The sequence below is a fragment of the Lissotriton vulgaris genome, chromosome 1_1, assembly GCF_964263255.1.
Source record: "Lissotriton vulgaris chromosome 1_1, aLisVul1.2, whole genome shotgun sequence".
NCBI classification, from domain to species: Eukaryota; Metazoa; Chordata; class Amphibia; order Caudata; family Salamandridae; genus Lissotriton; species Lissotriton vulgaris.
In genome coordinates this window covers 1,392,009,047-1,392,031,095 of record NC_141685.1, presented here as the reverse complement: position 1 = coordinate 1,392,031,095, position 22,049 = coordinate 1,392,009,047, and the positions used below count along the sequence as shown (strand labels likewise).

Below are 22,049 nucleotides of genomic sequence, written 5' to 3'. Positions count from 1 at the left end.
CCAACATTGAAGATTGTGAAAGCTGCCACTTCGCTTTTCAAATATCCCCGGCACACTCCCTCTCAGGGCTGCTGATCTACCGCCCCCCGGGAACACCAGGGAAATTCCTTGGTGCTCTTGTTGACACTGTGTCACAGATAGCTACCTCCTCCCCCAATTTCCTCCTTGTGGGCGACCTCAATCTCCACCTATCAGACCCTACAGATCTAACAGCGTCTGATCTCCTTCTTGACCTTATGTCATTTAACATTCGGCTAGTCAATACAGGACCTACCCACGACAAGGGGCACCTTCTGGATCCTGTCCTTACCAATATCACAGACATCACCACTCGCCCCCCCCCCCTTCCCCTTCCTTGGGCAGACCACTTCTTAATTCCCATCTCTTGGTATTTCTTCATATCACCCACCCAACACCCTAAAACCCGGGTCACTGACCGGCGCTGGCACAAACTTGTACCAGGCGAATGGACCACCATTCTCATGAATTCTATCCCTGCCTTTACCACCGATCCAGTCAACGCTGATAAACAGTTTAACTCTTGGCTTACATCTTCATTGGACAAACTCCTCCCCAAAACTACTACCCTCAAGCATACCAAAAGAGTGAGCCCTGCCCCTTGGTACATTCCGGAGCTCATTCTTCTACGGAAGGAATGTAAAAGAACGGAGCGCTCCTGGAGGAAGGATAAGTCAACTGTCAAGAAGGATGCCTACCATACCTCATTAAAAAATTACAAGACCGCTCTTCGTGAGACTAAAAGTATATTCTTCCAAGAAAGGATAGAAAACTCCTCTTGCTCCAGCAAGGAATCTTTTATTATTTTAAAAGAACTTCTTAAGGTCCCAGACTCTGTACTTAGAACTCCACCAGACCCCAAAGCAGATGAGGAAAAATGCCTTAAACTGGCCAACTTCTTGGAGGAGAAGATCCAGAAAATCCTTGCCTCCATCCCATCCACTAACTTGAGCAAGGAAAAAGAAATCTACACTACTCCCACTTCTCCTCGTCTTACTTCCTGGGGACCAGTGACTGTCGAAGAGGTCGAAAGCACGCTAGATACCATCAAAAGCGGATCTCCTAGGGACCCCGTTCCGCTACGCATCCTTAAGAAAGTAGCACCCACCATCGTCCCCCCCCTTACCCATCTCATTAACGCTTCACTGCTACAGGGAATTGTTCCCTCCAGCTGGAAGGCGGCGGTCGTCAAGGCGCTATTGAAAAAACCCTCCCTGGATCCCTCGGACTTGGCCAACTACAGGCCAATCTCCCTTCTCCCCGGAACCAGTAAGATTGCTGAAAAGCTCGTGAATAAAAAACTCACAATATTTGGAAATCAACAATCTGCTTAAAAGCTCGCAGACTGGATTCCGCCCAGGGCAGGGCACTGACATCGCCCTTCTCGCAGCGGTGGAGGAGGCCAGAGCACTTCTGGACGCGGGAGGATCAGTGGCAGTGATCCTCCTGGACCTCAGTGCGGCCTTCGACACCGTTAACCATCAGCTCCTCATTCACCAACTTAGGAATATCGGGGTGGAGGGAACTGCGCTGACCTGGCTTACTTCCTTCCTGGGCCAACGCTCCTTTCAGGTCTGGGAGAATGACACCCGCTCCCCCGAAACACCCCTTCAATGTGGCGTGCCTCAGGGTTCTTCCCTGAGCCCGACATTATTCAATGTCTACATGTCCCCATTGGAGGAGGTTGTCAACCCGTTCGGAGTGAGTATCGTCAGCTACGCTGATGACACTCAATTAGTGGTGTCCTTATCTCACCCAAGTCAAGAACCAGCGGACTTATACAAGTGTCTGACGCAAATACAAGGATGGATGAACAGCTCATCTTTGAAACTTAACGGTTCAAAGACATACATTCTCCTCCTTGGCGAGAAGGGGCTGTCCCTTTCACCGAACATCTGGCCCCCCTGTCTGGGTGAACCTCCTGACCCGATGTCCGAGATTAAAAGCCTGGGTATTTGGCTCGAAAAAGATCTGTCTTTCAAGACACAAGCCAAAAAAGTTGCTGGGACGTGCTTTGGACTCCTCAAGTCGTTCAGGAAGATTCTGCCTCTACTTCCTCCTACCTCCCAAAAACTGTTAATCCAAGGCCTTATTTTATCAAGGTTGGATTACAGTAACACCATCTACCTAGGCGCCCCTGAGGCAACCTTGAACAAATTACAAAGGATCCAGAATTCCGCGGCCCGGATCCTCACCAATACCCCTGCTAGAGCTTCGGCCAAACCAGCCCTGAAGCTCCTCCACTGGCTCCCAGTGAGAGAGCGAGTGAAGTTCAAGGCCCTATGCCTGGCTCACAGACTTCTACAAGACAAAGCCCCCCCTATTTTATGAAAATTTATCAGACCCTACAAAGCCCCAAGATCCTTACGATCCGATCAGGAATATCTTATCACCATTCCAAGAGTTAAGAAGGCGCGTACGGGTGGAAGGAGCTTCTCTGTCCACACTGCCCGCCTTTGGAACTCGTTACCCCGCAACCTTAGAACAGAACCAGACTATCTCCGATTCAGGAAGCGGTTGAAAACGCACCTCTTTCCCTAATTTGACTCCCCCCCCCCTTGCCCCACTGACCTTCAGATGTATGGATCTTAGCGCTGGGATACTCATGGGTGACTACGCGCTTTATAAAATTTAATAATAATAATAATAATAATTATGTGCTACACAAGAACTGTGCTTTCACTCCTTCGGTTTAAGAAATGCAACAGTAGCATATTAACAGGGACCATGTGCCAGTGATATTTCAGTTTCTATATCCATGTCTTATATAGCATTTACTGTCACCAACAACAAAAAACTTGCAACGACAGCATTCGGAAGAAATGAACTTGAAGATATATATGAACACCTCCAAGTGCATGAAAAAAACGTTCTCCTCTGTTAGAAATTAGAACATGGGACATGGCATTATCCAGGCGTGCCATAGGTGCGCACAAAAAGAAACAAACTTTGTAAAATACTTATCGGTCATATAGGCATTTGGACTAGTGCAATTATTGTAGCAAACTGTATTCACACCTGTTTGCAGTACTGTTAAGAACCACAAACGCCATCCAGGAGATAAGATTAAAAAATATTGTTTAAAGCTGTTCATAAAAGTAGCGTGGTTGCCTCTTCCTTTGCAAGGCAACAACACTCTGCACGTGGTACTCATTCAATAGCTGTAAGAAGCAGGGCCCTTCATGGAGCGCCACGTTAAGCATTCAGCTGAGCTGGGGGCCCGGACGCCTCACCATGACCTACTTGTTGTCAACAAAAACAGAGCTCATAGCTTGAATGGGTGGAGATTTCCCTAACTTGACCCCTCGGGCCTAACTGCCAGGCTTGACAGATAGCCTTTGCCTTACCTTGCGTGCAGCCATGTGGAGCGCCATGTTGGGAATGAAACGAGTGGCCTGCTTAGCCGCTGTTGTGTCAGTTGTGTGGTGTGAAGGGACACTGTTGCACTGGCGAGCGACTGAGCGTGTTTTTCGTCTGCTTCGTTTCATTTGCTAAATGACAAATCTCATTAGCTTTCTGGGTCCTGTGTGTGTTGATGCACGGTGACCCTCAAGGTGCCCAGAGTTCTGTTTAGCCAGTTAAATGCTGAATATATTTGCAATAAATCACGCTAAAGGGATAGTTCACTGTTTATTGCAAGCTAGTTGCAAGATGTGAAGAGGAAAGAGATGTCTGGGTTTTTTAGGGAACCGTGAATGCAGCTCCTCACAAACGACTTTTCGTGCAGCTTATATAAACAATGGTGTTTCTTTCTAGGGGATAGCATGCAGTCTCCCTCTTCAAACTGCGTCTGAAAGTGATGTAATGATAAATGAAGCATTCTCTGGGAACAAAGAGCATTGGCAGTTTGGGAAGTCTCTTTGTAGGCACCCTCCCTTTCTGCCGCTCTTCAGTCACAAGGTAAAGACCCCTTTACTCCCATGAAAAACAAGTGTGCGCCCGCCTCGCGCAAGTAGGGGGTGTGGAGGGGGGGAGAAGTGCGGCCGAGAGCAGGCAGCGTTTCCCTTGCGGGAGCGAGTGCAATAATTGCTAACATATGGCGCTGCTCGCTCCCGCAAGGGAATCGCCAAACGTGCACACGTTGCATTAAAATCAATGCAACACGTGCACGTTTTTGCCTACAAAGCTGTATCGATTTCAAGAGGTCTCTTTCCTACGCAGCGCATGCGCGCTGCTTAGGCGAGACTTAAAAAGTGCAAAAATCACTCTGGTTATCAACCAGAAGACCTATGATTGTAGCTGTGTGTCTAAGAGATCCCTGAAAAAAGTACTCATGCAGTATATAACTTTGTGGGAGAGTGTGTGATAAAAATTGGAATCAATGACATTTTTTTAAATCAAAATATGTCTATGCTTTCCATATTGGAGGTAAAAAGCTTTTGCGATAGAAAAATGGTAGTCAATATTTAGGTGAGGGGGAATGTGGAAATATTACTGTTTTACACATTTTTTTACTTACCACCTCACAGATAGAGAGTTTTTTTTTAGAAAGATAGGGAGCTCAGACTGAAGGATGAGTTTTGCCTCTAACAAAAAATTCACACTCACGAGCTCAGGTGGATTGAAAGGAAAAAGAAGCAGACTAGCCAGTAGTAGCTACAGAGTACTTCCATGTTTCCACGGCTACAAGCAATGTTTTAGATATTGTGCAAACCACTACTTTCGGCTACAAATGATGGAATTTATTTGGCTATTTCAAGTCTTACAGAAGTTCATGAAGATTTTGCTAAAAGCAGGTCCTACATTGACCATATAGGCGAAAGTCAATGTGCCATAGGCAAGCAGGATAACATTTAAAGATGAGTTTTTAAATAGATAATGGATGGATATGTGAAAATACCTCAGCTGGAAAGGAGTTTCCAGCCCTACAGGAATTAATACACAGCTGAATTACCTCAGGGGGCGATTTTCCACATAACCTCTCGGCTCCACTACGAATTGCCTCGTAGACATGTGCATACTCATTACTGATATGGTAATCAATATAACTCTTATTATTATTTCCATGGCCTAATCTCATTTGGAGACGATCTGATAGTCTCACATAGTGGTATTATTTTGGGGCAGACATAATCTCAACCCCATCTCAGATATTGCTCCACTGCATCTTGTGTATGATTGTGTATGTGGGTGCATTATAAGTGAAACCCCAAATGAGCGGAACAGATGCTAAAATGATGTGAATTCCAATCTCTTCAAAGAAGCTGTCCATGCCAAACTGTTGAGTGCACCAATGTAGAAATTCAAAACAAAGTCCACCAAGTCAGTCCTTCTATATGTGTGTCTGCATTTGTGTTCCTGTGGATTGGTGATAATGCTCATGTTTGTAGATGTAGAAAGTAGGAAGACTGGGTGTGTTGTTTAACCAAAAAGGAAGCTACTTATTTCCATGGTGCATGGCTATTTTTCCTTCTTGTCACTCAGTGTCTGATTTACAGTTTGGCCAATGGCATACTCCTTTACAAACATAACGGATATCCCATCAGCTACATCACAAGTGCCATAGAATACGATGCACTTGTAATACGGCAGGCAGGATATCTGTCCTGTTTGTGACAGAGTATCTCATCAGCCAAACTCTAAATCAGGCCCACAATTCCTCGCAAGTCATTGGTGCTTACGCGGGCATGGATAGAGGAGCAAAGCCCATTTGTCCCAGTAGTGGCATGCATGAAAATAATAATAAATGTACTGGTAGTTAACTAAAATCATATCAGTGTATGGAGAGAGAGAGTACATAGAAAATATGTAAATAGATTAAAAAGTTGAAAGTACAAGATATCGTCAATAAGCTTTCATTTTCATCACCTAGTTGTTAAGACGTAGCACTTCTCAGTCAGGCCAGTCTTATGAAAGCAGGGGAGCCATACACTATGTACGCCTGGGGCATGCCTGGATATTAAAGGCACAAGACCTGACAATACATGTCCAAGCTGGATGCCCTAATAGCGACAACAAGGGAACTTGATCTGCACTACAGGTGTATGAGAGGATTACAAAAAGGAGAGGCGAGTAGAGTTCTCTTCAGAGGATGGCGAAGTGAGCCTCAGATGATAGCCAAAATGAAAATCAAAGATGCTTAAATTTCAATAAATAAGGGAAACCCCAAATGACCGGCGCAACAGATGCTAACATGATGTAAATCCCAATCTCTTCAAAGAAGCTGTCCATGCAAACTGTAAAGTGCACCAATGTAGAAATTCAAAACAAAGTCAACCAACGACAACATAATAATAATTTCTTTCACTACTTAATGGAGCACTTTTGCGTCTAATACTCACTTGAAGGAGGGTTCACGCTGCTGCCTTCTGTCTGTAAGTCTGGAAGAAGTGCGGAGCGCAGCTCGTTCTTTTCTTTTGGCCGCAATGAAAAGACTGAGGTGGCAATCAGTGGGCCTGTTGAGTAAAGACAACTAAAACTTATAATAGATACATAGCTTATCATAAAACTGTAGGAAACGCCATACATTTTACTATGGTGAAAATTGGCAAGTATTACTGAATGTTGTCCAACTCATTGTGAATAAACGAGGTTCAGACAGGTGGGGGTGGATAAGCTGAAAGATGTGAATGGGTAATGCCAGATCCCTGGTCGAGGAAGGTGCCAGCTCAGAGATTAGCACTTTACTCATTTTATTCTGGCGTATTGCTTTCTCATGCAAGGTTTTGTATTGTTTAGCCTGAAATCCTCAAACCCTCAAATTCAAATCATCAAACTCGATAGAGCTTACATTTTAGTAACCATTAATCGTTTTAAACTCAACACAAACACTAGCAGGCCTCTCTGTGGGTTGGGAACTGAGTTATTCATGAACTGCTCTTTAGTCTCCCTTTTAGACCGCTATGAAGTGGCTTCAATCACAAGTCAGCATTATACAAAACATTTAGATAAATAACAACGTGTAGTTGTCCAAAGGGACATGCCACAGACCAAAATGTATCTCCATAAGAGGCGGGTGAAACAACAGCAATATTGGGATCAGGGTTCAGATGTTTGGTACCCAAGGATAATTTCAGGTTCGCCTGATGCTGCGCACCCATACACTCAGGAGAGCAGCAGTGTACCGGCAGTCATCAGTGGAGCTTCTTTTGCACTGGGTTGCGTTCGGCACCACGTGCGCTCAGCCTTCACCTTGTGATCACCTGAAGATCAGAAGTCCACCGAAGCCACAGTCCCAGCCAGACTGCAGGTAAGTGCAATCCCACGTGGGTTCTTATAATCAGCAATTGTAGCTCATGCCAGGTTCGACTGCAGAGCAGGTAAGTCTCCAAACAGGGACTTCAGCACTTCGGCAAAGTTAACCCCACATGCACTTCTCGCACCTTCGCAGATGCAGGCCTGCATGGGCCATTCAGCAATACACCAGATGCAAGTCCCCCTGCCTAAAAACAAAATCTGTCTGGGTGGTGCCCTTTAACTCTAATGTCCCCCTGGATCTCATTCGACAAGTCTGCTTCTTCTGGGCACCCCACAGCCACCAGGGACATGCTGGACCTCTCTCTCTCTCCTCATTCAGGGTAGGCAGGCTCCTTTCCTCTCTCAGCATGCAGGTATGTTTCTAGGCTCTTTAAGACAAATATGCAGCTTTTCCAGTAAAAGATCCAGACAGACTTCAATGTATGTCTCTTCACCTCTGTGAGACTGGCTGTCAGGCAAACACCACCCCTGGTTCCACAGCAGTCCTCGGTCATAGAGGACTTGGAACTAGCCTACAAAGTGGGGTCGTTTGGATACCACTTTTATTCACCGCTGACAGACAGGAAATTTGGATCCACTTTCTTAAACTGTAGAACTAGTTTGGGTTAGGTCTTCTTTCAAGTGTAATTTCCGGCCTGTTTTCCAGACACAGCCGCTGTGTAGAGTGATGCTACTCACAGCAAGGCTTGTCTCCACCCTAAAGCACCCACAACACAAGCACCTGGCTGTCATCAGCCTAATTGAAGGAGCAATTAGGCAAAGATAAGTCCGGCCTATCCTAACTGTTACCTCACCTTTCACACAGACTTTGCAGTTCCGTCCATAATCCCTACCTTCCATCAAATTGCAGTGTTCAGGACAATTAATCAGCAGTTACTTGCTAACGGAAAGGCCTCATAAAATATCTAAAGGGGTCTTGTCTCCATGCCTCTCACTTCAGTGTCTATATCTTCTCCCACCAGTACAGGAATGTGAGCAATACACTTCCGTTGTCTGGAAGCACAGTCCTCAACTTCCTTCACATTCAAGGCCAAAATTAATCCCATTGGCCTCCATTACTCTGGCTCACTTAAACACATCAAGTATGTTCCGCAGGAGCTACACACACTAAGACGCAAGTGGGATGATAGGACGAAGGATTGGGCAAGCACAAAGAATCACAACTTTACATACGTGGGAGAGTAGGCCTCCACTCTAGTGAGCCAGTTCAAAAGGTCTGGTCATACTGGTGATCTTTCTTTAAACAAAATATGATGCCACCACTGTACTAAAATCATACAAAATGCAAACAGCTCTAGCAGGATAAGTTCTAAAGCATACATCAGCTGATATTAACACTTCAATTGTTATCAGCAGGATCATTATAATCCTACTAAAATACTTTCAACAACTTTTATATATAACCTGGATATCGTATCATGTGTTCTGTTTATCATATAAGGCACTACACATGTTGATGCTGAAACCTATACATCTATCTTAAATCAAAAATAGAATACTTGTGCAAATAGAATCTATTTTTTTATAGAAAATCATTTATCACTTAAATGTTGCACAATGCTTGCCAAAGCAATATGTTTTTGATAATGACAGCCAATTCTGTTTTTTTGGGCTTTCTACTGTCAGTAGGTAGACCACCCAGAGGAGGACAGGCTCAACGAGTTATATATCCAATGTCTCTGATATGCAATTATCTTCAATCAAATTGTCTCTCTTAAAGGTCTTGTCCGGTGGGCTCCTTGTGTTGTGGGCAACGTGTTTCAGCCCGTATGTTCAAGGCCCCTTCAGGAATGAGCAAGGGTATGTACATTCACTTAAAGGGAATATATTAAAACAATATTGTCAGGGGGTTACAATGACCCATTCTCAGATCAAAAGCATGAATGCTTCCATTTCTAACGATAATGGCATTACTCCTAGTCCTACTCCCTCGCTTTCCTTCCATACAATTGAGGCTCCGCCTCCCACCCAGACCCACCCCCAGCATAAAAACTCTGCCCGCCCCCTCCTCCACCTGTACGTAAACAAGCCGAGCTAGCACTCAGTTGAACCGCACCGGGAGGGAGGGAGGGTCCTCGAAGGAAGGCGAGGGAGTAGGACTAGGAGTAATGCCATTATCGTTAGAAATGGAAGCATTACCTCCCGTCCCTCCCTCGCCTTCCTTCCATACAATTGAGGACATAGCAAGCAGAATAAAACAGAGACGGACAACTGAGTGATAAAGAACACCAAATTTAATACAGTGCCCAAAACACAGCAGATCAACATCCCTGGTCCTGCATAGAGGACAAGACCCTGTGGCCCAGAACATTATCCAAACGTTCCAGACTCGCAATTCGATAGTGGCGGACAAAAGTAGACGGAGAAGACCAAGTCGCCGCCCTACAAATCTCCACCACAGAAGCCCCATGCAACTCAGCCACCGTAGCAGCCATACTGCGAGTGGAACGCCCCTGAACCCCCACAGGAGGAACCACACCCTTAAGATGGTAAGCCAGCAAGACCGTGGACCTAATCCAACGACTCAAAGAGGCCGTGGAAGGCTTAACCCCTTTCCGAGCTGGCCCAAAGTTAACAAACAAAGAGTCCCCCACCCGGAAGGACTCAACAACATGGAGGTACCACAGTAAGGCCCGTCGGACATCCAAACAATGCAAGCGAGAATCCTCAGCCGAGGAAGGAGCAGGACAGAACTCAGGCAAAATCACCTCCTGACTGAGGTGAAAAGCCGAATTGACCTTAGGGACAAAGGACGGAACGGGAACCAGAACCACCCGATCCGAAAAGACTTTACAAAAAGGAAACTTGCAAGACAAGGCCCCCAACTCCCCCAAGCGCCTCGCAGAGGTGATAGCGACCAAAAAGCAAGTTTTAAAAGTCAAGAGACGCAACTCGAGACCCTCAAGGGGCTCAAAGGGAGGACCAGACAGGACATCCAACACCAGATGCAAATCCCACGAAGGGAAGGACCGAACAGGGCGGGGAAACAAGTTTAACAGACCCCGAAAAAAACGAGGCATCAGAGCCCCCTCATCCTGCAAATTACGCCAGGAGCCCCTAAACGCCTGAATAGCCGCCCACTGCACCCGCAGAGAAGCCACCGACAGCCCCAGAAGAGCCCCATCCTGAAGGAACTGCATCACCAAAAAGAGGTCAGCAAGCGTGGGGTCAACACCCTTACCAGCACACCAGACCGAAAAGACCCGCCAATGCCTGGCATAGGACAGCAGAGTGGAGGACCTACGCGACGCCTGCAAAGTAACCGCCAACTGGGCAGGAACCCCCAACCCAGCTAAGCCCTGCCGCTCAACAGCCAGGCCGTCAGGTGCAGCCTCCGGAGAGAATCCAGGGGAAGGGCCGGAAACTCCAACGGGGATGGAACCACCGGAAGGACCCACTCCCGGTCGCAACACAACTCGGACAGGAGAGGAAACCAATTCGCCCGAGGCCAATAGGGAGCCACCAACAACACCCGAGCACAATCCCTCCGGACCCGCACCAGAAAGGACCGAAGCAGCGGAAAGGGAGGGAAGGCATACAGCAGACCCCGAGGCCAAGGACAGGTCAAGCCGTCGACCCCCAGAGAACCGGGACACCTGCCCAGAGAACAGAACTGCACCACCTTGGCATTCCCCAGATCCGCAAACAGGTCCACCACAGGGAGGCCCCAACGACCCACCAACTGGAGGAACACACCGGGAAGGAGAGAGAAATCCCGAGACGACGGAATGGCCCTGCACAACAGATCCGCCCTCACATTGTCCACCCCCCGAATGTAGAGAGCCGACAGACCCAGCACCCAGACCTGAGCCCACCGAAAGAGGACGCTGGCAATCAAGTTCAAGGACCTGGACCGGGTCCCCCCTTGACGGTTGACATAGGACTTCGCCACCAGATTGTCCGTCTGAACCAACACCCAATGCCCCCTCAAAGAGTCCTGAAAGTGCACCAGGGCAAGCACAATCGCCCTCAGCTCCCGCCAGTTCGAGGACCTCCGGGAATCCAGCAGAGACCAGAACCCCCGAACCTGCTCCGACCCCAGCCAAGCACCCCACCCGGACAGGCTGGCGTCCGTAGTCACCACAAGCGGAGCCGGGGGAGTCAGAGAAACCCCCGCCAGGAGGTGTTGGCGGCAGAGCCACCAGGAAAGCTCCTTCCGGATCCGGTCCGTCATGGGCAGCAGGGACAACAGACTCTGAGACCCAGGAGACCAACCCAACAGGATCCAATTGGCCAGGCGGAGGAGATGAAAACGAGCCCATGGAACCAAAAACACCACGGAAGCCATGTGTCCCTGCACCCGCAGCCACTGGACCGCCGGAGAAGCCTCCCGGGACATCAAGGCCCGAACCTGCGACTGAAGAGACACCAGGCGCTTGTCGGACAAGGTAACATGGCCGAGCAAAGTCTGAAAACGAGCCCCGATGAACACCAAGTCCTGAGACGGGACCAAAGAAGACTTTCCCCAGTTCACCAAAAATCCGTGTCCCTGAAGAACCTCCAAGGCCCTCCCGATGTGAGAGAGCAAAAGAGACTCCCCCGCAGCATGCAGCAAGAGGTCGTCGAGATATGGATGAATGAAAACCCCTTCTGCATGAAGGAGAGCCACGAGAGGCGCCAGGACCTTCGTGAAAACCCTGGGCGCAGACCTGAGGCCGAAGGGAAGAACGCAAAACTGAAAATGGGCGTCTCCCACAGCGAACCTCAGGAAACGCTGAGAAGCAGCGGCAACCGGGACGTGGAGATAAGCGTCCTCGAGATCCATGGAGGCCAGGAAGTCGCCAGGCTGAACCAAAGGAATGATGGCCTGAAGGGTCAACATACGGAAGTGTACGGGCCGAACCCAGGCGTTGACCCACTTGAGATTGAGGACAGGCCGAAAGCCCCCGGTCACCTTCTGAACCAGAAACAGAATGGAGTAGGTCCCCGTCCCCACCTCCTCGACAGGAAAAGGCAGATGGCAGCCTTGGCAAGCAAACAGGACACCCCGTCCAGCAGAGCCACCCTGCGGGGACCGGAGACAGGCAGAGGAGTCAGCCGAACCCCAGAATCCGGCGGAACCTGCAGGAAGTCTATCACGTACCCACGACCCACAGTGTCCAGGACCCAGCCATCCGAAACGTCCTGCTGCCAACGAGGAAGAAACTGCCGAAGACGACCCCCCACCGGCAGGGAACCGGCCAGACAGTAGTTGTCAGGGACCCTTCTTGGCAGGGCCCTTAGGAGCGGAGGCAGCGTGCCTGGGAGAAAAACGGGGCTGAAAGCGCCGCCTGCGGAAAGATTGACGAGAATCACGCTTCGGGGAAGACCGAGGGGCCCTACTCCAAGGCTTACCAGATGGAGCCGCCCCGCCCTTATACGGCAAGGCATGCTTCCGCTCCTTGAAAGCCTTCGAAATCATGGCAGGCAATTGGTCCCCAAACAGAGCCAGTCCATCAAAAGGCAATTTCAACAGAGCCGCCTTCTCCCCAGGATCAGCCTTCCAGGACCGGAGCCAGAGGGAACGACGAGCTGCCACCAAAGCCCCAGTGGACATAGCCGAAGACTTTATAACATCCGACGAAATGTCCGCCAATAGCCTAGCCTGCTGTTCCATAGCAGCCAGGAGGTCAGAGCACTCAGAGCCCTCCTGAACCGCCGCAGCCAATTTCTCGAAATCCTGAACCAAAGACTGCGCAGAGTAGGCAGAGAAAAGGCTAGCCCTCAGCGCCAGGTTCCCAGCAGCAAAGGAGCGTTTAAGGCCAGAATCCACCTTCTTATCAGTAGCATCCGCCGGGGTACAGTCCTCAGGCTGAATAGCAGTCTTGCCAATCAGAGTGGCCAGGATAGAGTCCAGCTTCAAATTGTGAGGCAAGGGGTCCTCCCCCTCCAAAAGGTAAAGTTTCTGAAGGAAGCGAGGGACCTGCAACTTATCAACCTCACGCCACTCCCTCAGTACCATGTCCTTGACCGGACCCTGAAAAGGCATGCCCAACCTGGATGGAGAAGCATACTGAGGAAAGAGATTCCCATCCGCCTCCAGCTGGAAAGGAGGGAACCCCAAATTGTCCCGCACATGAGCCAGAATATCCCATCTCTCCTCCCTGGAGATAAACTTCCCACCCGAGGAGGTAGAAGGACCCTCATCATCCGACAAGGAAACCTCCCTCGCAGGATCCAGTGAGCGTGGACGAGAAGAAGCCGCAGGCACCGGACGAGCCTGGAGAGCCTTAGACACAGCCGCCTCAATCATGCCCTGCACCTCCTCCTTGGACATGAGAGGCACATCACCCCCAGAAAGGCCCCGACACCGAGGGCGCTTGGAGGGAACAGGAGAGACCTCAGGCGAGGAGGAAGAGGAAGAAGACACCACATGGTTCCGCTTAAACGCCCGCTTGCGACCCATGGCAGAAGCACAAAAGGAGCAGAAAACCCCACGCTGCCAAATGAAGGAAAAAATCACAACCGGGAACCAATGACAGCCCCGGCCAGAAAACCCGCCAAAAAAAACTGGCCCTACCCTCATTACATTTCCTTTCATTTACCAGTAAATGCAAAAAACAAAAACAAAAAACGGGCAGCAACCCGTCCTACCAGGTCTTCCAGAAGAGTGTAGTCCGGGAGGAGGCATCCATGACAGCCCGACCCGGAAACACAGCCCCAGCCACAGGAGGACCGCCCAACAACGCTGCGGCTTCCCGAGTCACCGCTCCGCCCCCAAACCACGAGGGAGACGAGGAGAGGAGACACAGCCAGGAGAACGCTGCAGAGGACACCGTCGCCGCAGAGAACCAGCACGAAGACTCCCCGGCACCGCCACAGGGAGGAACTGAAGGTAAGTCCCACTAGGGAGACAAAAAAAAACAGGTGGAGGAGGGGGCGGGCAGAGTTTTTATGCTGGGGGTGGGTCTGGGTGGGAGGCGGAGCCTCAATTGTATGGAAGGAAGGCGAGGGAGGGACGGGAGGTAATGATGCATCAATAAAAATTAATTGTTCAGTGGCATGCAAAGAAAAATAGAAACCTTAAAAACCTCTGATGCAGTGCATAGCCGTCATGTGTATGGTGCTCATGCGGTGGCTGTTTATCTGCACAAATGGTGTAAAACTGTTAAGGTATCTCACTGGGCAAACAGCATGTGTGAAAACAGCATGCCAAGAGGCCCAGAGTGTTAAATTGGGGCCGGACATTGTGGGTTCAGAGGGTATATTTAATATCTACCAATGTGTCATGGGTGGAGCTTACCCAATGTCTTCCTGCTTGCATTGGCAGGGACCATCTAGTAAGGCAGGGCTCTCACTGGGGCTGGTAGGTCCGGTCACAGTAGCAAAAGAAATCCCTAAAACTGGATATGGCTAGGTTATCAGACATAGCACAACAAATCACTAAAGAGCTATGAATATTGTAGGGAGAACATAACTCATGGACTGGAAGAGCTGTATACCAGAGTTAGGTACTTCTGGATAGCGGCAACGAGACATGTGGTCACCTCCGTAGGGCCATAGTGCCATACGGGTTGCGTCCACGTACCTCAGGTGCTTTTGATGCACCTTGCATATAATGGTGAGCTGAGACGCAGTGTGGTGTGGCTGGGGCTGCACTGTCACGTGGTGCTGTGCTGGAGCATTGTTTGACATCTTGGCATGGTGAATGGAAAGCACAGGACCTCTGGAGGGACATGGGAAAGTTGTGACTTAACCCGGATTGAATGAATATTCTGGGATCCTGAGTGTTTGGCGAGGGGTGAAGGCATTACCCAGGCCTCATATGGGATAGGTTTGGCATCCTTTGACATGAAAGCTAAAGGTCTAGTCTGGTGGTGAAGAGATCAAGCACAATCTTGAAGAGAGCAAGGATAAGATGTCATATATGTATATATGGATCGAAAGGCCAGATATAGCGGTGAAGAGATCAGACACCATCTTGGAGAGAGCAAGCATTGGATATCATATATGCATATATTAATCAAAAGAGGTAACTGTCCTTGATTAATGCTACAGAGACTATGAAAGGTTGCACGATTGTCTCTCGATTTTGCATGCTCCCCATTTGTCAACAGTATTCATAAGTCATGGCTCTTCCGGTGATTAGCCCTCCCGGGGCCAACTACTGCGAAACATCGCATTGGCCATTGTTATGTATGTCTGGGACTATTTTTATACTTATGGAAATCCTGTGCGCCTACAGGCACGCCACCATTTGTTCCTTCCTTGTTGCTTGCCCTTGTTGGCTTTGTTTTTTTAAGGGGGCTGGGGGCAGACTTGTACAGATCCAACTTGCAAGCACGTATTGTAGCTCTTTACATGAGCACCGGTCAAGCTGTTATGCAAGTGCTGGTTTTCCAATTCAACATTGTACATTTTAAAACATTTTTTGCTGTCTTGCCTGGCAAAAACTCGGCTGGCAGGTATTGTAGCTATTTACATGAGCATCAGTTACATTGCAGAAGGTTGCCTCCATGTTTTTTTTTTAGCACAGGCACATGCAGTGATTTACCTGGAATCACAAGATGTTGAGCCTATGTCGAGACTTGAAGCTGGTTCCCAAGTCAGCAGCTCTGGCAATAATGCCACATCCTCTCCCATTGGACACATCTGCTCAATGGCTCTCTATGCCTTGAATATTACGAATGTGCCCTGGCGATGGGTGATGTGTTCCCAGTAATTAATGCAGATTAGGTAGCCAATTTAGCACCCCAGATTTCGCATCGCCATAACTTCCAAGGTTTCAGATTGCCATCTGTGACATTTTCATAATTTCAGTGTAATTATGAGTGGCATATCAACAACTAAGAGTGACACTTTCTCGCGAGCAAAATCAAGCATTGAAGACAGGAGAAATATATGAATATCAGAAATTACACCCATTTGAGCAATGAGAAATTCTAAGAAGATCTTAAAACTGCTACAAAGCACCAGAAATTAAAGGGCACTAACCGGTTACAGACTGTGAGGCTGCAGTTTTCAGTTAAATAGGGCAGGCAGGCACTGCAGCTGCTCAGAAGATGATCTCATTGATCTGATGATTTATGACCGTGCGCTAGCCTAAAAAGCTAATTTTAATTACTTAGATGCTGCATTGTCTATGTGCCTATTTCCTGATTTGTTACCTATAAAAACTCAATTAAACCTGTTTTTAAAAAACAATGGTGGAAAATGTTAATAGGCAGGTCAGGGTGATGCTGTTGTCTTTGGCTTTAGGTACTAAAAGACTTTCTCTAGGTGTAAACCATGCTCTTTTGAGAGCATTTTCACCAATTTCTTAGGATACACCTGACAGAAAATGTCACCATTCGCAAAGTAATCTTCGTGGCTACAGTTTCTACCTATACGTAGAAACTGACCACAGAGGAGGTAATCTTTGAGCGATGGTTGCTTCTATAATGTAGGAGAGTATAGCGGTCAGTGGGTTTGGTATAGAGATCAGTGTATATCTGGCTGCACTCTGTTGTAATCCACAGGTCTAACATTTTAATCTCTCTTTACTTTTTGTCATCGTGAAATGGAGGTCCGGTGACCTGTCAATCAGCCATCCGTGGGAGTTGTTTAATTTAGACTCTGAACCCTGCCAGATCAAGAAGATGTCTATATACCTATGCCAAGATTTGATGTTGACAATGTATATGTTATCAATGCCATAAATCAATTTGTCTTTAGAAGATATTGGCTATCTCCGGGGCAAATGCACAACCCATAGCTATTCCTTTCACTTGTAAGTATAGATCGTTCTTGAAAGCAAAGGCACAAAGAGGCAAGTGAGAAGAGAAAATTGGTCGGGACTGTTATAGGCTGAGATCTTTTGGCCAAGACATTTTCCATAACTGCCAGGGCTTCATCTTGGGGGATGTTAGTATAGAGGGACTTCATGTCCATTGTTACCAGAATCTCGTTATCTGTGGCAAAAGTTATGGCCTCGTATTTAATGATGAAGTCCATGGAATCTCTTATGTATGATGTGGTCTCTTGAGCCGATGGTTTAAGAAAAAATCAATACATTGAGAAATAGGCTCAAGTAATTATCCACATCCCGGAATGATCATGCGCCCCTGAGGCTTCTGTAAGTGTTTGTGAAACTTTAGCAGTACATACATTATTGGAACCCGGGGTATTTTTTATTGAGTAAGTCAAGGTCTTTGTTACTGATCCAATTGTCCGCTAGGGCCTCTTCTGTAATGGACAGTATCTGATGTTTTAATTCTGTGGTTGGGTTTTGTGAGAGTGGACAATAGTGTTCCTTATTGTTAAGTTGTCATAGTACTTCTCTATCGTATTTCTCACTGTCCATCACTACAATTCCTCTGCATTTGTTGGGGGGTTTGGCTGTAATCTGGGGGTTGCATGGCAAGGATTTTAATGTCTGTGTTTCATCGTATGAAAGGTTCTTGGGCTCAAACAGGTGTTTTTGGTGCAACTGATCAACCGCCCAAAGAATGGTTTCTTCGAAAACCATCAACTGAGGAGGCATTTCTGTAGTGGGAGAGCAAAAACTTGTGTTCTTCAAACCAGTTTTGCTTTATTCTCTCCAGAAATCCCCGTTAGAAAAATAGATCTGTAATCATATCTTTCTTGGAAATTGTAACATTTCAATTTTAGATTGGGTGGGATCTTGCGTGGTAGAATGTACAAAGGGCACGCCTTTGCTGAGAAGGGATTGTTCAGCCTCAGTCAAGGTATGTGGTGAAAGGTTGTAAACTGGGTTTTCAATAGGAGTAGCCAACTGTACACTTTCCTGTTGGTTAGTAGTTCCCTGGGGTATGGGGCTCTTCCTTTTCACCTGCCTCTGTATCCTCTCATGTTTCATCTCCCTCTTCCTAACAAAAATCGACTGATCTGAATGTGAAGTAGACTGGTTGTTGTTTGTTACAGCCTCATGTGTCTCTATACAAGAGTCTGAAGAGGTCTAGGAGAACGTTATGATTCTACTCTATGATCTGCCATGGCTTGGAATGTTGTGATTATTAGATGTTTTAGCAGTGACAAAGTCTTCCTTTAGCTATGGTTAAGTGGCTTTGATGTTGTAGTTTTTTTACATCTTTGGCAATTTTTGGTGTTTTTTTGGTTTATAGTAAATGTTATAAATTCAGAGATCTGTGTGTTGACTTCGTCAAGTAGTTTTTCATGTGTCACTGATTGTCTTGCCACATAGGATGTTGTCTAATTTGGTGTTTGCAACTGTATCATTGCTGTCACTTAACAGGGAAGGACTGGTTAGTAATTTGGAAATGTGTTCTTCTATATAACTGAGTATGGTTCTGACACGCTAATATCATGTGGTAAAAAAGTACATGTGTGTCTTTCTAGGTATCTTAAATTAAGAAAAAACCTTGATATCCTGATACAGGTATTTATACTTTTACACACTATATTTCTTTTATTCATAGTGTGTTTTTTAAGTAAGAACACTGTACACCCAACCGGGTGCTATCTCAGGAACCAAAACGCGAAAGGGTTGAGCCCATATACCCCTCTAGAGTCTAGGCTACAAACAAAAGCATTGCAACTAATGACAGTAGTTTTGTCGCAAAAGAGGGCACGCATGGTGCACCCCTTCAGTCCAGGACCTTTCATAGTTGGGGACAGGCCTTTGCATATGCTTAAATTAGCGTAATGCCAGGGCCAAAATAAAAAGTCAGGATACCAGATACACACAGCCGGGCACTTAGGGCAGAGGAACACAGAGGATTCAAAAGCAGAGTACTGGGTAAAAGCAAAGGATGGTGACTAATCTGGTAACATCAGACCTACCTAAAATTGCAAATATAGCTGATAGTGCCCCCTGGTGCTGAATATTTTACTGCTTATAGCTTTTTATCAAAAGTCCTACAAAAATTATAAAAGGGTTAAATGGTCTTTATTAATTTATGAAGAGATTGGAGTTGGAATGTACCATAAATACACTGGGGCAGATGAGTCTATTCTTGTTCACTTCTTTGCACGTCCTCATATCTGCAAGGACTGTGATAAAAAAACACCCTCCCTCCAGATGAAGGACCTGAGCTGGTTGGGCCCCTTGTCCTGCCTGCATCCCAGATTTCAATGGCAAGAACACCAAGCCATGGGGACTCCAACGGGTGGCTGAACTCGGAACCACACCCATACCAGGAACCTTGGCATAATCATTTATATCAAACTGTACATAATGGCACAAGTCAACGCAGTCACTGATTCTTGTTTCCACACCCTGAAAATGCTGAAGAAGATCTTCAAATGGCCCTCAAGCTACTCTAGAAAAAGAGGCAATCACTCCCTAGTCACCAGAAAGTTGGACTACAGCAACATCCTCTACATCGGGATCACCAATCAACACATCAGAAGACTAAAAACCATCCAGAACTCAGCAGCCAGACTGATCTTCAACCTTACACATGGAATTCACATCTCACCACACCTTGGGGAGCTTCACTGGCTCCAAATACACAAACACGCTCATTTCAAATTCCTCACACACATTCAAGGCTCTACACAAGTTAAACAACAAAAACCTGAACAGCTGCATCTCCATCCATCAACCCCCCCAAGCACCACCTGTCTGCAGCATTGCTACTTGCACACATCCTACGCATACACAGAACCAGATCAGGAGGATGGGCGTTCTCTTAAATGACTCCTAAAGCATGGAACAGCCTCCCACTCCACATCGGAGCCTCCTCCTCTCAAGAATCCAGCAAAAAGCTGAAGATCTGGCTTTTCGATTAACCAATGTACCCTAGGGTGAGCTAAGCACACACACCTGCTCAGCACCAGGATATTCTCACAGGTGATAATGCACTTTATTTACAAATACACATTACTTAAATAACAGCACTCAGCCTCCTTAGTTCTACCCTCACCCAATTGCAGCACTAGACTGCTTTGTAACCAGGTAGTGGTTGTGAAGATTCCTATACATACAAAGTATATGGACATAGAGGTACATTTTCAATTACTTACTGTATTGTCATCACTCTGGGCTAAAGTCTTTCTCTTCTCAGTTTTTGATTTTCCTCCTCCCAATGACCTGTCAGCTCCCTCGTACAGAACTCCATAGTACCGATGGAATTTCAGGTGAGGCCTTGCTCTATTTTATTATAAGCCTTGTGTGGAATAGTTTCATTAAAAAACGTTACCAATCCATTAATGTGTAGGTTTAAGGGAAATGCGATCTTTAAAAAAAAAGAGGATCAGGAGGTAGATTTACTTGCCTTAGTGGATGAGGACTTGGAGCTGAAATGTAAAACCGTGACAACGGAGGATCAGGACTACTCACATTACTGATGACAGAGCTTTTTTAAATATTCTTTTTTTACAGAGAATGAGTCAAGTACCACCCTCCAACAACACAAAAATAAATAAACAAAGACATGTAACTTCACCAAGTGATTTCAAGGCCTGGTGAATTTCCTTCATCACGTTCCTGTAAAGTTCCTTCTGCCATTCATGTAAAAGCTCCCACTCCTCCTCGGTGAAATGTGCAGCAACATCGCAAAATGCAACTGGTGCCTAGAAGAGCAAGTATTATACTTAAAAACGCCATAACAAGAGTGGTGACGTGCAGACGTAATTTTATTTGTGTACACCTTCATTGAAGAAACACGTGCCAAACTTAAAATTATATTATGAGATAAAAAATGTCAATGTGTTTCTCATTAACTCTTAACATTGTTTTTTGTGGGGTTTTTTAAATAAACATTTGTTATATTAGGTATGATTCTATCCTTGCTTTTTTGTCTCTAAAACCATTAGCCACAACTAACATCTGACTTGTTCCCTCCAAACTACAAACTTGGCTCTGTGCAGCATCCCTAGAGTATCGTTTCAAAGACAGCTTTCTCTTTTCTTATAATACATATGATAATGCACCGTAAATAAACAGGTAAGGAAGGGGCTCTCAGTATTCCGGTTTCCTGAGGCTGAGTCGACCTGGGCTCTTTTACTATTTTACTGTGGAGGAAAGGGGTGTGAGCATAATACCATAAACACATTAGAAATATAATTATACAGAAACTGCAATTTCTTTCTAGAAAATAATGAAATTAAACTGTAATCTAGGTGCTGGATAAGGTAATTGGCAAATATGTTTCCTATACCCTACATATGAACATTATCATAATCATTTAAAAGAAACAGCGTCCACACGATTCACTATGTATGTTAGGAATTCTATTTATTTGTTAACTAAACTATGAACAGATAATCGATTATTTGATTACAGAGTTTTCTAAAGTGACTATATCAGTTAAATCCGTCGACATGAATATTTTATCCTCACAGCAAATACATGTAGAAGATGTGAATCTTACTCATTCATGGATATAAACATCTCAGTGTTTTCTGACAGCCGTTTTGCTGTGCATTCTCCAATGAAATAACGTCTCACTAAGTGAATGGCATTCGACAGTCTAATAGTGCATGGTTTCCTGACAGCATAAATAAACTATTGAGCCCGAAAGTCCACAGTTACACCCTCTCCTTGTTGGTACTGTTTCAGGAAGCATGTCACTACGTACATGTGAAATTCTAAAATACTGGCTGTTGTGTGTCTTTTTTAGACCATATCTTCACAACTGAAGGATCTGTTCAGTTAGTTTCTGTGCAGACATATTATTTTTTCATACACCTTCCAACCCTAACAATCTAGTTTCTATATTTTATTCTTGGAAATGCTTACTAATAAAACTTATGAAGAGTCACACTTCAACAGGCTTGAAGACACTGTTTTTATCAATTCTTTCAGAAGGCTGAAACCTTGCAGTAAGTCCCCAGGAATCCAAACAAAAGCAACTGTCAGTTGAATGAAAACATTTATCGGGAATGTCACCTAAAAATATTTCCAGTTTGCAGGAAAATTAAGCCACAACCAGATTCTGCCAATTTCAACT

The 22,049-nt window shown here is 46.2% G+C and overlaps 1 protein-coding gene across 1 annotated transcript in view; it reads right to left on the bottom strand.

The window, feature by feature from the left end:
• LOC147750562 (uncharacterized) overlaps positions 1-22,049 on the bottom strand; it is a 245,567-nt gene that overhangs the window by 222,972 nt on the left and 546 nt on the right. Inside the window, exons 2-3 of the mRNA XM_086929621.1 lie at positions 20,544-20,670; positions 6,300-6,413 (exon numbers count right to left, since the gene is read on the bottom strand). Coding sequence (XP_086785747.1) covers positions 6,300-6,413; positions 20,544-20,670 — 241 coding nt within the window. The remainder of the gene's footprint in view (positions 1-6,299; positions 6,414-20,543; positions 20,671-22,049) is intronic.